Source organism: Fusarium falciforme, chromosome 8, assembly GCF_026873545.1.
Source record: "Fusarium falciforme chromosome 8, complete sequence".
NCBI classification, from domain to species: Eukaryota; Fungi; Ascomycota; class Sordariomycetes; order Hypocreales; family Nectriaceae; genus Fusarium; species Fusarium falciforme.
In genome coordinates this window covers 3,284,230-3,299,755 of record NC_070551.1, presented here as the reverse complement: position 1 = coordinate 3,299,755, position 15,526 = coordinate 3,284,230, and the positions used below count along the sequence as shown (strand labels likewise).

At 30.8% G+C, this 15,526-nt stretch overlaps 2 protein-coding genes across 2 annotated transcripts; both read left to right on the top strand.

Annotated features, from left to right (window-relative positions):
• Positions 1-11,732: 11,732 nt before the first annotated feature.
• Positions 11,733-12,699, top strand: NCS54_01079400 (uncharacterized protein; the record flags this gene model as incomplete). The annotated part of the gene is made up of 2 exons (XM_053156089.1): positions 11,733-11,741; positions 11,800-12,699. The coding sequence occupies 2 exons, from the start codon at positions 11,733-11,735 to the stop codon at positions 12,697-12,699; spliced, it is 909 nt and encodes a 302-aa protein (XP_053012064.1).
• Positions 12,700-13,637: 938 nt separating this feature from the next.
• NCS54_01079300 (Hypothetical protein) lies at positions 13,638-15,446 on the top strand (the record flags this gene model as incomplete). The annotated part of the gene is made up of 1 exon (XM_053156088.1): positions 13,638-15,446. The coding sequence occupies one exon, from the start codon at positions 13,638-13,640 to the stop codon at positions 15,444-15,446; it is 1,809 nt and encodes a 602-aa protein (XP_053012063.1).
• Between the last annotated feature and the right edge of the window lie 80 nt (positions 15,447-15,526).

Genomic DNA, 15,526 nt, shown 5'->3' with positions numbered 1-15,526 from the left:
GAGAAGAACTAAAGGTTCTAAATACTAGAAGAAAAGTAGGCTTTAATTATATAAGAGCTAAGAGATAATTATTAAATAAAGAAGATCTTAATTCTAGCTAATAAGTTATTTATATTATTACCCTAATTAGGTAGAGAGGTAATAGAAGATTATTAAGATATTACTAATAGTATAGAATAGATTACTTATATTAAACCCGCGCTATATATTACTAGAGAAGGGTAGGGACTATCTGATTAGAAGGCCTATAGTGCTAATGCGGTCTAAGTTAGCGAGTAAGACTAGGGAGAAGCCTATTAGGCAGTGATTAGCGAGAGAGCTGGCGTGAATCTAATTCTTATTAATAAAATAAGCTAAACTAATTAAACTAATAATAATATAAAGGACCTTTAGCCTAGAGACTATATTATTATAACCAATGTGGGTATAATAGATAAAGAAATAAGGATAATAGAGGTTTATTAAGATTAGATAGAGACCTTAAGAAAGACCACGTCTATAGCTAAGAGTAGAGAACTAATTAATTAGATGGTTAATAATATTAAATTAATAGTTAAGGGCTAAGGCAAGAAAGTCGCCTAGTCCTAGGAACTGCCTTGCATTCTTATAAGGCTTGACAACCTAGAGGGCAAAGTTATTAAAGCTATGGTAGATATAGGCTCTAAAGGGAATATTATTTTATAAGAACTTATAAAAGCTTATAGCCTTAAGGTTACTCTAGCCCATGCCTTAACTATATCTTTCTCCTAGGACTAAATTATTATACTAGGTTAGATTATTATTTAATTATACCTTAGTAACATATGGATCTAATAGAGGATATATATAGTGCCCTTAAAGGGAATCTTAATTCCTTTTATTCTTAGTATGCTATTTATTTGCTTAGCGAGAGTATTATTTAATTATTTAATAAGAAATAGTTTTATACTCCTTTAATACTAATTAGGTAATATTTATATTATTACCCTTACTATAGGATTTATTAAGTAAGAAGCCCTAACTTATAATATAGATAATAATATATTATTAAAATAAATATTAACTTTTTTTTTAAACCTAAGGTTAATTAATAGAGTAGTTTAGAGCTAGATAATATCTTAATATTATTATAGTAGTTAAGTTAAGAGTTAGGAGAGGAGGTAATTAGTATTATTAAAGTAGAGATAATTAAGTAATATTATATAGCCCTTAAGGATATAAATTATTTAATTAGAAGATAGATAAGAAAGAAATATAAGATATAAAAAAAAAAAGACCTACCTAATTAGAGTAAGTTAAAGGAAATTCTAGTTAATACCTTTTATAAAAGAAAAGGTATTAAGATCTACCTAAGAGATAATATCTTATTAGATAGATTTATTTTAGAAGGTAATTTAGAATAAAAGGCTAAAAAGTAGGAAAAAATAAAGGAGAAGTTATAAAAAGATTTAAAATACTAAGACTAGATTATATTAAAATTCTTAAATATTAAGTAAAGAGCCTAGATCTATAAAGAGCGACTCTAAGGATTAATTAATTAAGTAAATAATACCCTTATATATAAAGAATTAGATATATTTCTTAAGATTATATATAATAGAGAAGTAATACTTATATAGGAATTTTTAAAGTATAGGAAACTAGACTTATTAATCGCATTGCTATAAGTTATTAGGGTAGTTAAGCATAGAGCCTAGTAAGCGAAAGGTATATCTATTCCTAAAGGGTATAAGAAAGAGGTTATTAAGCTATTAAGAACCTAGATAGAGAGAGGGATCCTCGAGGAAGGTTATAGCCCCTATTAAAACCTGTTTTTCTTTATTTAGAAAAAGGATAATTAGTTTAATTAATTAATTTAGCTATATTAATAAATAAGTATATAATATAGGATAGCCTTATCTTTTTAGGCTATAATGAGTTCTCTATTGATTTTATTATATATAAGATATTATTATTCTTAGATTTCTTCTTAGGGTATAATTAAATAGAGCTAATAGAGGTTAATAAAGACTTAATTAGTTTTATAATATTAATTAGATTACTAAGAATATATATATTGCCGTAAGGAGCTATAAACTTAGTCGCCTAGTTTACTTAAAATATCTTTTAAATCTTAAGAGATCTAATCCCTAATATCTATTAATTCTTTCTAGATAATATTTATATTAAAGGACTTATAATAGATTATAATAGGGAAGAGGTAATACTAGGAATATATTACTTTATTTTAGAGTATTTAATTAATTTTAATAAAGTACTAGTAAATATTAAGCTATTAGGCTATATAATTATAGGCTAGAAGTCTTAGTTTTATAAAAAAATAATAGTAATTATTAGCTATCTTTATAAGACTTATAGGAGGAAGCTAAAAGAGAGGAAGGTTATAAAAATCTTAGAGTAGGAAGTTTATCTTAATATAAGGGAAATAAGGTTTTTTCTTAGTATTATAAGATACTACTACTAATAAATTAAATAGTTCGCCTAGATTATAAAGGCTTTAATAGACCTATTAAAGAAAGACGCTAAGTTTATCTAGGAATTAGACTAAAAAGAAGCTATAGAAATATTAAAAAAAAAGGTTATAGCTTTATTAATCCTTATTACTCTTAATTATTTTAAAGAGGCTAGGGAGGTAATCCTTATAGTTAATATAAGCCTATTAGGCTAGGGATATATTTTAATATAGGTAATTAATAAGAAATAGAAACTAATCTAATTTAAATCTAGATTATAAAACCTAGCTAAAACTAAGTATAATATAATAAAAAGAGAGTATAAGGCGGTCTTTTATGCCTTTTACTGCCTTAGGGGCATAATTTATAATATTTCTTTTATCTTTAAGACTAATTTATAAGTATTAGTCTACTAAATTAATAATAAAATAAATAATATACCTAGTTTTTTTATCTTAAAATAAATTAGTTATATTTTTTTTTTTTAATTTTATAATTAGATATATACCTAAAAAGAAGAATTATATAACTAATAGATTATTATAGAAATATATAGGACTATTTAATTAATTAGATATATAAATTAAAAGGGATATTAAGAATTTTATTAACCTTTACCTTAATATAATTTATATTAATAAGGAACCTAATATCCTAAATAGTATTTACTCCTAAGAGCATAAAAATATAACTAAATACCTATATATCTTTAAGAAGCCTAAGGGTTTAACTTATTTATAATAATAATAATTTAAAAAGAAAGTATTTTTTTTTTTTATTTAAGGATAATATTTATAAAAATAACTAAAATAAAAATATAACTTACCTATGCTAATAATAAATAACCTAGAGATATAAAAGAAGTTAATTAAATTATATTATTTTAATAGTAGCTATAAGGGCAAGGAAGTAACTTATAACCTTATAAAGAAGAGATACTTTTAGAATAATATATAAAACTAAGTCTCTAAGGCAATATAATACTATCCTACTTACTAAGCCTATACTCCCTAGAGGCTATTAGAGGCTATTTAGTATATTAAACTATTTAATCTTATAATTAAGGTCTATTTTAACTACTAGTATATACTACTAGACTAAGGGTTTAAATACCTCGCGGAGGTAAGATATAATATAATAAGATAAGTAAAAGTAATTCCTCTAAAAAGAATTATAGCTAAAGCGCTAAGGCGCTTTATAATTAACCTTATTTATTAATTTAATATAATTTCTATAGTAATTATAAATAATAAACCTAAATTTAAAAAGGAATTTCTACCTTTACTTAAGGAATTAAGAATTTTATATATTATTATATCCCTATATAACCCTAAAGCTAATAATATTAATAAAAGAGAATATTACTTAATTTCTATAGCCTTAAGAAAGCTAAAAAAGAAAGAAAAGCTAAGATAATATAATAACTTAAAAAAAGTATTATTTACTAATAAAATAGCTATAAAAGCGCTATATAGATATTTTTCCTTTTATTTTATTTATAAATAAGAGCTAATATATCCCCTAGAGGTTAATCTTTCTATTTAGTAATTAATTAATTAGGATAAAGTATTAATAGCTAAAGACTTAATCCTTATAAGGGTTAAGGTCCTTAAAAGGAAAAGTAAAGATATAAAAATAGTATAGTAAAAGATTAGTATATTTAAGGTAAAAGTTATAAAGAGATAAAATAAGAAAAATATTTATAGATTAAAAAAAACCCCTTTAAAGGTTAAGGATTTAATATTAAGATTTAATATTCCTTAATTAAATAATATATTAATAAAGATAAAAATAGTATATAAATAATATAGCTTATTTTATATTTTTAAGTATTATAATAAGGTAAATTACTATAAACTTAAGATACTTAATAGCTATAAGATTATTAAATCTATCTATAGGGATTACCTAAAGAAGTTTATAAAAAATAAAAATAATTAATAGGAAGGAAAATTAAATAAAAAGGAAGTTTTTAAAAAGCTTAAAAAAGAAAAGAAAAAACTAAAAGGTATAAAAAATAAAGAAAGTATATAAGTAATAAAAAATAAGAAATTAGTAATTAATTAAATAATTAACTAAGAAAGTAATAATAAAAGTAATAAGATAAATAATAAGGAGGAAAATCTTAGTAAAAAGAGTAAAATATTATATCTAAAGAGAAATACTTTAATATATATAAAAGTATAACTCCTTAGCTTTACTACTAAGTAAGCTATTTAATATAAAAGTCTCTAAAATAAAATAAAAAGGAAAAAAGGTAGTATTAAAAACCTATAAAAACCCTTAGGTTTTTAATAAAAAAGAAAAAAATAAAGGAAAAAGTTTTAATATTATAATATAATTATTAGAATTTTTAATAAATTTAGGTATTTATTTTATAAGGGATATATAAGATTATTTAATTAGATATTAGAGATATTACTTAAGATATTAAAGATATTATTTAAAATAAATAAAATATATTAAAAAATAATAATAATATTATTTATAATAATTTAGATATAATACCTAAATTCCTTATTTTATAAGAAATAAATTTAATATATAGCTTATATAAAATAATTAAAACTAAATAATAGGACTAATAAAAAGATTAATAAGAAATAAAAAGTAAATAATTAATTAAAAGTAATTATAAATATAAAGCTAGACCTTATTATTAATTAAATAAAAATAATAATACTTTATTATACTTAAAATTTATCTCTTAATAAGAAAACTTCTAAGACTTAAAATTTACTCCCTTTTAAAACCTAAAAGAATTAGTCTTCTTATTAAGAGCTAATTAATATATTCCTTAGAAAAGCTAATAGTCTTACTTTTAATTCTTATTCTTAGAAGGGTATAAATAAGAAATATAAAAATAAGATACTTAGTTTAATTAATTAATTCTAACCTTATTAGGTAGATCCTTTAAAGTATTTTTCCCCTATAGAGGCTAATCTAAAGGACCTTTAGTAGTAGATTTTAGCTAATACTTAGGTAAAAATTCCTACTTATAAGGCTTTTAATACTAAATATAATTAATATATTTCCTACTTATAAAACCCTTAATTAAGATATAAAATAAAAAGGGGTAAAAGATATATTTTTTATTTTAGCTAATATTAATTAAGTAAGACTAGTAATAGTATTAATAGAAGATAGGATTATAGAACCTAAGGAGAGTAATCCTAAGAGCTTTTTAGTACTTTAGGCGAGTAATTAATTACTTAAAGAATTATTTATAAGGATAAATAAAGTTAATAGGGATATAAATAATCTAGAGAGAATAATTTAATATTAATAAAATAAGCTCTTTTATAACTATATTAAAAGCGCTATAACGCTTAAAGAAATATTTTATAATAGCCTTTAGGTTTTTATAGCCTATATTATTAAAGGCAAGCTTAATATATAAAGGAAAACTATTTTAATTAAGGGTAAAGTAAGAATAAATTTAAACCTTAAGGCACTTATAGACCTATTTAATTATTTAGTTAAAAAGGCTATTAAGAGCAAAGAGGATATAAGAACTAGCCCTAGGGAGGTTAGCTATTTAGGCCTCTATAGGAGTTACCTTAAACCTACTATAGTTACTTTATTAAGAAGAAATATCTCTCTAGAAGTTAGTATAAAAAAGCTAAGGTTAAGTAAAAGTTTAAATATTAGGAAGGATATTTTATTACTTATTAGTAAGGATCTTATAAGAAATCTATATAAATATAGTAAATTAATTAATTAAAAGCATAGATAAGAGTAATAAAATTAAAAGGGAAGAAAATAAGAAAATAAGGAGTATATAAAAGTTATATATATATAAGGTTAGAATATATAAAGAAAGAGAAGTAATATATTTAGGTAACTTTTATATAGGGAGTTATAATTTATATCTACCCTCTATGTATATTAGAAGAACTAAATAGTCTCTTAAGGGAAAAATAATATATTAACTTTCTTTTATATTTTATATATAAACTAGCTTATTACTTATTTTCCTTAAGGCATAAAAATATAAACCCCTCCTTATTTATAATTACTTATATTAATTATTTAATTAAAATATAAAGCCTTTTTTTTTTATTTATTTAAGAATATATATTTATCCCCCTTAATAAAATAAAATTCTTTATTTAATAATAGTAAGATTAGTATAGATTAATAACTAACCTTAAGATTAGCCCTTTTATACTTTAGAACTAATAAGTTTAAAAGATTAAGTAATCTTTTTTTATTTAATTATATAAAGCATAACTATATAATAACTATATATTATATATATTATATATAAATTAATAAAAAGACTTTCTAAGAGTAATAACTTTATATCCCTAAGTATATTTTAAACCTTTAAGATACCTCTACCTATATAATTAATTATTTTCTTTAGCCTTATTAATTACTCGTGGTTTATAAAAAAGAGAAAAATAGTTTATTTAATAGCTTAGGTTAATTACTTTAGAGAAATAAAAAGCTTTCTTAAGAAAAATAAAATTAGCCCTAATATAATTAAAAAGTTATATAACTCTAAGTAATTACCTTTCTTTTAGCTATAATAAGAATAAAACTATTAGGACCTTATTACCTTTAAATACCTTAATATATTAAATAATTACTAATTAATTAAATTAAAGCTTAGAAAGGATAAGTTTTAATAGTATTATTATAATAACCCTACTTATAATATATTATAAAGGGAGTATATATTAGCCTTATAGCGCTTATATTAAGACTTAAAAAAAAATAAAGAGATACTTCTTAATAATTTAATCTTATTAGTATTATAAATACTTAGAAATAGTCTTAAGAAAGTTATTATAATTATGCGGTATAAAATTAATATCTAAGAAAAAAAGCTAAAATATAACTCTAACTAAGAGGAGTTTTTACCTTTTTTTCTTAATAATTATAAGAGAATCCTAATAAATTATAATATAGGTTTTAAAGGGATTTAAAGGTAATATAAGGCTTATAGAGGGAGAAGATTTTTTATAAGATTTTTTAGGTTTAGGTATAATAAATACTTTACTATATTTATGTAAGATAGGATTAAGAGTAATTTCTATTATTTTAATATAATATTAATTAATTAAAAGCTTTATATAAAGCTTACTTTTATTACTTAGCGGGAATACCTTATAAGCGCTAATTAATTATATTACTTTAATTTTTATTTAATCCCTTTAATTTTATAGCGAGGAAAATAAAAATATAATCTCTTTAGTATATTTTACCTCTTTTAAACCCTTAGAGGACTTATAGGAGTAATTTTAAGTAAATTAATTATAATTTGCCCTCTTATAGCCTTAAATATTAATAGAAATAAAAAGGTATTTTTATAATTATTTAATTTATTAATTTATAATTAGTTATTAGACTTATAGACTAAGGGAAGAAAGCCTAGGGATATCTTATATAATAATAACCTAAAGGGGATCTAAGGTATTTATTAGATTATAATTTTTAATAAGCTAAGAATTAAGGATAATTACTTTTAATATAAGAATACTTATAATAAGGTTATAGTAAAATAATAATCCCTTTATATAGATTTAATTAATTATAATCTAATTAGATTTACTTAGAAGGTATCTTAAGACTAGTTTTATATTAACTAAGGAGGATATATATTAGTAAATATAAGGGATATTAGCTATATTAGTAATTAGTAATCTTATTATTTAATTTTAACTCCCTAGGGTAATCTAAGTAATATAATAAAACTTCCTTAGGGACTAAGGCTATTTATAATCTTTAACTCTAGAGTTATATTTCTTAATCTTTCTATGCGGCTAATTAAATAATATATTAATTAAGGTATAAAAATTATAAATAACTTCTTTATTTACTAAGAGGGAATAATTATCTTAGCTAATAATAATAAACTTAACCTAAAAGCAAAGAAATTAATAATAAAGTTAGCTAGCTTAAGGCCTAAAGCTTAGAAGTAAACTAATAAATCCTTAACTCTTATACCTTTTAATTAAAAGGATTAGCCTTAGACCCTAAGTAAGTCTTTTAAGAATCTATCCCTAGGGACCCTAAAGCGGCTATAACCCTTATTAAATAATAGCTCTAAGTATTAATAAAATAAGAGCCTTTTCTTATCTAAGGGTATAAAAGATATAACTATAAGGTAAAAGCTATTAGGTTTATCTAATTAAATAATAACTAATTATAGATAGGGTTAAACTAGAGATAGATATTCTTATATTATTAAAAAAAAACCTTATATCTATAGCATTAAAGATTTTATTTACTTAGATTATATAACTAATAAGGAATTTATATTAAAATAAAAAATAATTAGGGTAGAGATAAAGATTATATTAATTAACCTAGGGGAAAAAAATTAGCTTAATATAATATGCGGCTAGCCTATATAGTAATTATTAATTAGTAATTATATTACTTACCTCCCTAATAAGATAGTAAGATCTTTATAGTAAAATAAGCTTTTAGCTGCTGCCGCTTAGCCTTAGATACCTATTATAATATTAAAAGAGAGCTAAGATAAGAGAATAAAGAAGTAATAAAAGAGTAAAGATACTTAATTAATTAATCCATAGTAGCTATAAGCCTAGCATAGTATTAGGTGAGGTATGATAGAAATAATATATAAAGAAGGGGGAGGATAGGTTTAATAAGGCTTTTTAGGAACTATAAGGATAGGTATTAAAGCCTCATAGGGAGCTATGAGTTAGGGGAAATAGGTGCTAAGCTATTTTGGGCTATTAGGTAATTTCTTATATATAGAAAAGGAGTTAGAGGCCTTTAACCTTTGACTATTATTATCTTCTTTAGGGATAATTTAGGAATAAGGGAGCTTTAGGCTTTCTTCCTAAAAAGGACCTTTATTACTATTATTTAATTAATTGCCCTTATTATTTTATATAGTATTCGGTTTATAAAGAAGTATATAAAATCCCTCTTTTAAAAGTTACTTAAAGAAAATTATGTTTTGAGTTTTAGCTATGGATAGTGTGTTATGTTTCTCTAATAAAGTAATTTTATATATTATTTATAATATATTTTATTATTATAAGTTATTTCTAAGTAATCCTAGTATTATTATATATTTTATTAAGTAAGTTATTATACTAAGTGCTAAGGTAATTATATTTTATTTTAAGTTTTTAAATTTTATTTTTATAAAATATAAAAATAATTTCTTTTTTTTTATTATTAATATTTATTAAGATATTAGGGTTATTTTATATTATTATAACTTATTTTAATTAAGTAATAATAAGTACCTTATTATAAGTAATAAAAAATACCTTAGTATTAGGTATTATAATAATAAGTATTACTTAGAATAAATAACATATTATTAAAGAAAAGCTATTAATATTTAATAAGAGGGTATTTCTTAAGAAATTAACTTATTATATTAAGTTAATATTAGTAAAAAGTATTAGGTATAATTTAAATAATAAAAGTATAAATTATATCTAATACTATATTTAAAAATATTAAATATAACTAAATTATATTAATAACTAAAATAGCTATTATATAAGAAAGTATAATAAATATATTTTATATATTTATAATAACTTATTAAAATTAATTATTTTAAAGTTTAATCTAAGATAAGACTAATATTTTTATTTTTTAGTCCTAGGACTAATAAAAATACTATTTAATCCCTTTAGTCCTTACTTAATTAGATTATTCTACTAGGCTTCCCTACCTAGCTTATAATATAGCTATAATATATTTAGACTAATTATTTTAAAATTTAGTCTAGGGTAAGACTAATATTCTTATCCTTTAGTCCTAAGACTAATAAAAAAAAGTTTAATCCCTTTAGTCCCTGCTTAGTTAGACTATTTTACTAGGCTTCCCCGCCTAGCCTATATTATAGCTATAATAGCTAAATCCTAGCTAGCTATAATAAGACTTTTTTAATCTTTTTATTTAATATTATAAAAGGTATTAATATTAATAATAAGGGTTATTAGTTATACTTTATATTAATTATTATTTTATAAGTCCTTTAAGAAGACTTTGTTTTTATTAATTATATCTTATTTTTTTTTTTAAACTTTTTTTAAGAGCTTTTAATAAAAAAAGCTTTTTTCTAATAAAATTAAACCTTTTATTAATATTATAATTAAGTAGAAAAAGGCTAAGTAAAAAAAGAAGTTAGATAATGCCATTTATAATACTAGGTAAATAATTCAATTCCCCTAGAGATAGCTATTCCCTTATCTAAAAGTGTATTTATTTAAATACCATTTGCGAGTTTACAGCTTGGTCCCCGCTTCAACAATGCCCTTTCACTGATCGCAAAGCCACTGAGTTGGGGCAAATACCATTACTAGGATCTGCCTGAGCTATCTAGTAGACATTGAAGGCAGTGACATTGACTAAATCAACCTGAACTTCCCAATGGCACGTTATGCCGCAATCGTCCCACGTTTCCTTGGCGGTGACCTCGAAAGATGTTGTCCGAACAATACTGGGCTTCTTTTGAGCAATGTTCAGTTTCCGCAAAGAGGCACCCCCGACAGCCGGCGAAAACGGTCCGACTTGACGAGCACCAACAACAGGGCGAACTAGGCTTGGCTTTTGATCTGTACAAATAACAATCAATCTTTAACTACTCCTTTGCGCAAAGAATAAGCCTGAGCTCAGTCATATTCCACATTATGAAGGGTTGCCAATGATATCTATAAAGGCTTGCTACAAGGCCTGCAGCCAGAGCGATGATTGGAATACAAGCCGCCCGCCCATTAACCGCATTCAACTGAGTTCAGACAAAAGTGTAGGCATCGCCCGTATCGGGGGCATCGGCTAATTGACTTTCGGCGGATAGGAAGAGCTCCGTCTTGGCTGCCCGGTTTCCCTGAATCCGTGAAAGGTAGTTTCAGAGCGTTCCGCCTTCTCCACTTCCTTTACAGTAAGAGAACGGCCAGAGATTTGGCTTTGCTGCCGCTGAGAACGGTCGAATTGAGCTGACGGCCCGATTCCGCGCCAGAGCAACCTGGAAGCGGATCACGAACGATTGAATTCCTTCCCGTGCGGGTCCAGCTGAAGTAAAACCTTGCTTCCCTTCTTCGGTTCTTTTCAAAGCATTCAGACCCGCCTTCGTAGGAGTAAAGGCCGCCTCCCCGCGACGAAGAGCTCAGCCATTTAGACTACAAAGGCATCACCTCGTCCCGGTATCCTCTCTGCTCTGAATAGTACCACGGCTCCAAAGATTCATCGTCCAGTGCCTTTAATAGCGCTCCCTTGGAATACTCGCGGCTTTGCCTTCTAAACCACAAATAGCCAAGCTCGGGTTACAGCCAAGCTCCCCTGGGTTCCATAGCCATGACTGCGGTACACATCCGACCCTCCTGGATTCCCAGCCCCAGCGCAGCACTTACGGGACCTGCAGTTAAAGCGATCTCGTGACGACTACCGAGAACGAGCATATATAGCCGCCTCCCGTCGCGCCGACCGAAGCGCCAAAGCCCGCATGGAATCCGCTGTAATGGCAAGCGAGATCCATAAGAAGCGCACCGGGAAACGCTTACATGTCACCGAGGATATTGTCATGAGCGATGCGCCATATGAGGAGGAGCAAGATTCGCCGCGCCCACAAACATATCCAGTGGTTTCCAAATTGGGCATGAGCATGGGCGTGGAAGTGATATCGAAGGAATCACTCGCTTCTGCCGTATTTGCCAAAACGGAAGAGGAGTGGCGAGAGAACGAGATCAACAGGCTATTCGCACAGGCATTCCCGAATTTCGGCAAACAATCCCAACTGCTCGTTCCTACACTACCGAAGGAAGACAAACCATCCCAGGAACCTACGTCCCGGAACACGAAGGAGCCAGATCAGCAGCACCCGGAGGAGCACCTACAGAATGTCAGCCCACAGTCTAAGCCCAGCAAGCCGGCCGAAGACACATCGCCAAGACCCAGGGAAGACTCGCTCTTCGGGGAAACTCCGTCGCTGCTTGGAAGCGATGCAACAACCTTGACCTCTTGCTCGCCATCTTTCATGCCTGATCTCTCAAATGGAGCCGAGATTCTTTCTGGGTTCTTTGATCCAAACCTCACCAAAGGTCTGTACGCCAATGACTACAGCGCCATCGAAGAGGGATTCATCTTCAACACGAATGATTTCACCCAAGACGATGACGTCAACAAATGGTTGCAGCACGTTTGTGATAGCGGCGACATGCTAGACATGGCAGGTTGGGATTCTCAGCCCTTTGACGGGACGATGGATGACTGGTGGCCGACACTCATTGATGACAGCGCTCAGCTGGAGACATCTACCGCTTAAAGGGTTGGGCGGAGCTACAGCACCGACATGATCGGTAAAGGCGTTTTGAGGGGCGGATATTGAAAAATGGCAGGGTCTAAAGTTAGTATATCTAGTTAATCATAATCAAATTCTTTCCCTTTTGTAAGTCTCATGGAAGCCGCATTCTTCGTCGACCTGTGCAGGATTTTCGATGTTGAGACTTGTATCACCAGAGCGAAGCAGGGACTGAAGCGCTTTGAGGAGAGCAACAGGCGAAAGGTAGATATACAACAATGATCCCTTTATAAGTAGAGACTAGAGGAGCTCCAGGGTGCTAGGGGCGGCATGTGCACAATCGAAGCAGTGGTGAGATTCCACATTTGCTTTCCCGCGAGGGCACCATTTTGAACACCTGGACCGGAGGCTATCACTATTACTACCCTTCTGCTTTCAGTCCTAACTCCGGCTTGTTCTCGAGCAGTGAGTGAGCAGCATCTCCGCCGGCACCTAAAGACATGTCGAAATCCGAGTAGCATAACAACTGAAAAAGCCTAAGAACACTGGGTACTCGTTGATGGATATTTAGACTCATCAAGTGTTCTGGATAATGGAAATAAATACGCAGTCAACCAATCATTTCAACCAATTGAGTGGTAGAGCAGTTATGGTTATGATTACCAGCCACTGACTGGTAAAATTGAAACGGAGTTCGGACTATGGACCAATTACAACTCACAAACTAACCACACTAAAACTAGCAAATCAACGATCCTCAACCTCGATGCAACATCAATCTGTAAGTGCAGGGGGCATCGTGGGCCCCAGCGATCAATTGCCGGTTTCACCTCTAAACAATGTCCGTTCCCCGTGTCCGTGTCCGTGTCCGTCCCTCTACGCTCTCAAGCCCATCACCCGAAAACACGACATTTTCGTCTTCTTCCACATACACCTTTTGCCTCGCTTAGAGATAACAAATCATGGGGACTCCTGCAGTTTACTCGTCTCTCGAAAAAGAGGACCGGCCCGAGAATGCTGCTCGCCAAGACGCCAACCACCGTCCTCCTGCACCTACGGTCGAGAACGACGCCACAAAGGGCTTGTACAAGCTTGACAACTACTTGAAGGCCTACATCATCATCTTGGGCGTGTACCTCTCAGCCGCTCTGTTTTCCGTGGCGTGGTCCTACACGGGTGCCTTGCTTGACAATGACGCCTCCAAGAGACGCGTGTTCCGCACAAGCGAGAAGCTCCCCGTCGACCAGCTATACTCCGGTTTGGCTCTCTCGGCACTCTTGGCCCCTGCTGGTGTGGTTGTTCAATGGGTTGTGCACGACTTTCGTCGTCTTCATCTTTTTGCGTTGACGACGCAGATGCCTGTTAGGATCAGAGACTTGGACGAGATTGGTGACAACTTTAGTGTCTGGACGTTAAGGACCGTGGCGAGGTACTCTTGGTGGTATGGCTTGATGCAGACCGTCTTGATCTTGACGCGAACCCTCCTTGTACCCGTTGGTACCCTCAGCCTTACAGTTGGACCATACACCCATTACGAGGAGGGCACCGGTGTTATCGGTCTTCCCCTGGCACCAGCTGACGCGGCCATGAACAACATAACATCCCTTTCAACCGCTATGGGTACAAGCAACGGAACCGAGTTTCGACCTTCGCTTGGCAAGAATGACACCTTCCTTACTCAGGCGGTGTACACCTTCGTCGGTAACCTCGTGAGCCAAAGCGCCCTCGTCAATGTCGACTCGGGGATACTCGGTCCAGTCCCGACCCACAACTTGACCTTCCAAGCGAACACCACATATGACGGACTCGTGTACTTTCACTGGGACGCTCACTGCGAGGCTGCTGATGAGGTGACGTATAAAGCCCACCAGAGCGGGAGCAACACCACCTACAACTTTACTCTTCCTGATGGAAGTGTCGAGAGCATCGAGCTGCGAGGAAAGTCGCATGGCTCTCAGAGGCTGAGGTTATGGAACAACGCCTCGACCGAGAGCACCAACAAGATCCCAACCGGAGGCTCTACATACTTCCTCTCAGCCACTCGAACAATCCCAACCATCAACGCCACGGCGCTGCGGGCCAAGGGCTCCGACAACAGCCTTATTCAGACCGACGATGGAGATTGGATATCTCGAACCAAGTGCACGCCTTCTCTCAAGTGGTCAATTGGATCTTGTCACTTCAACGGAACTATCATGACGGACTGCATGCCTTCCCCAGGATCCAACACCTCCGCGCTTGACACTGAGGCACTGGATGCACTTGTTGTGTACATGACAGCTATCCCGTGGTACATCTTCGAGAACCAAATCGCCATCGTCGACGACACACTAGACGCCCTCTACTCGATCCCAACCTCGGAAGATCTGGGTCACTTCTTTGGAAACATGGCTCACGCAATCGTCTCCATCAGCACCGCCGGCTACTTTGGCACTTCAGAAGTTCCCACTCTCTCCCGCGTCATCGAGCAAGTCTACATCGTCCGCTGCAGCGTCCTCATAGCAGTTACGGTCATGCTTGGCCTCTCCGTTGCAGTCTCCGTCCTCGACATCATCCGCAACCAGACGCGAGGCCTACCTTACCTGCCCGCCGACTTCTTGGCGATTGCACACGCTGTCCGTGGACCGTGGTGGGACTACGAGCTGGGAGGATACAAGCCATGGGGCATCACAAAGTCAAGGGATCCCAATTCCACTGTTATGTTTGGCATTGATAACTCAGATCCGAGGTACATAAGATTGGCACCATCCGTCGTGCCTATTCATCGATAAAATCCTTGATCCCTTAGATCCACCATTTTCACTTCATCCCTTCCTTGCAAATTGTACCTCGATCAATGCCAAACCACCTT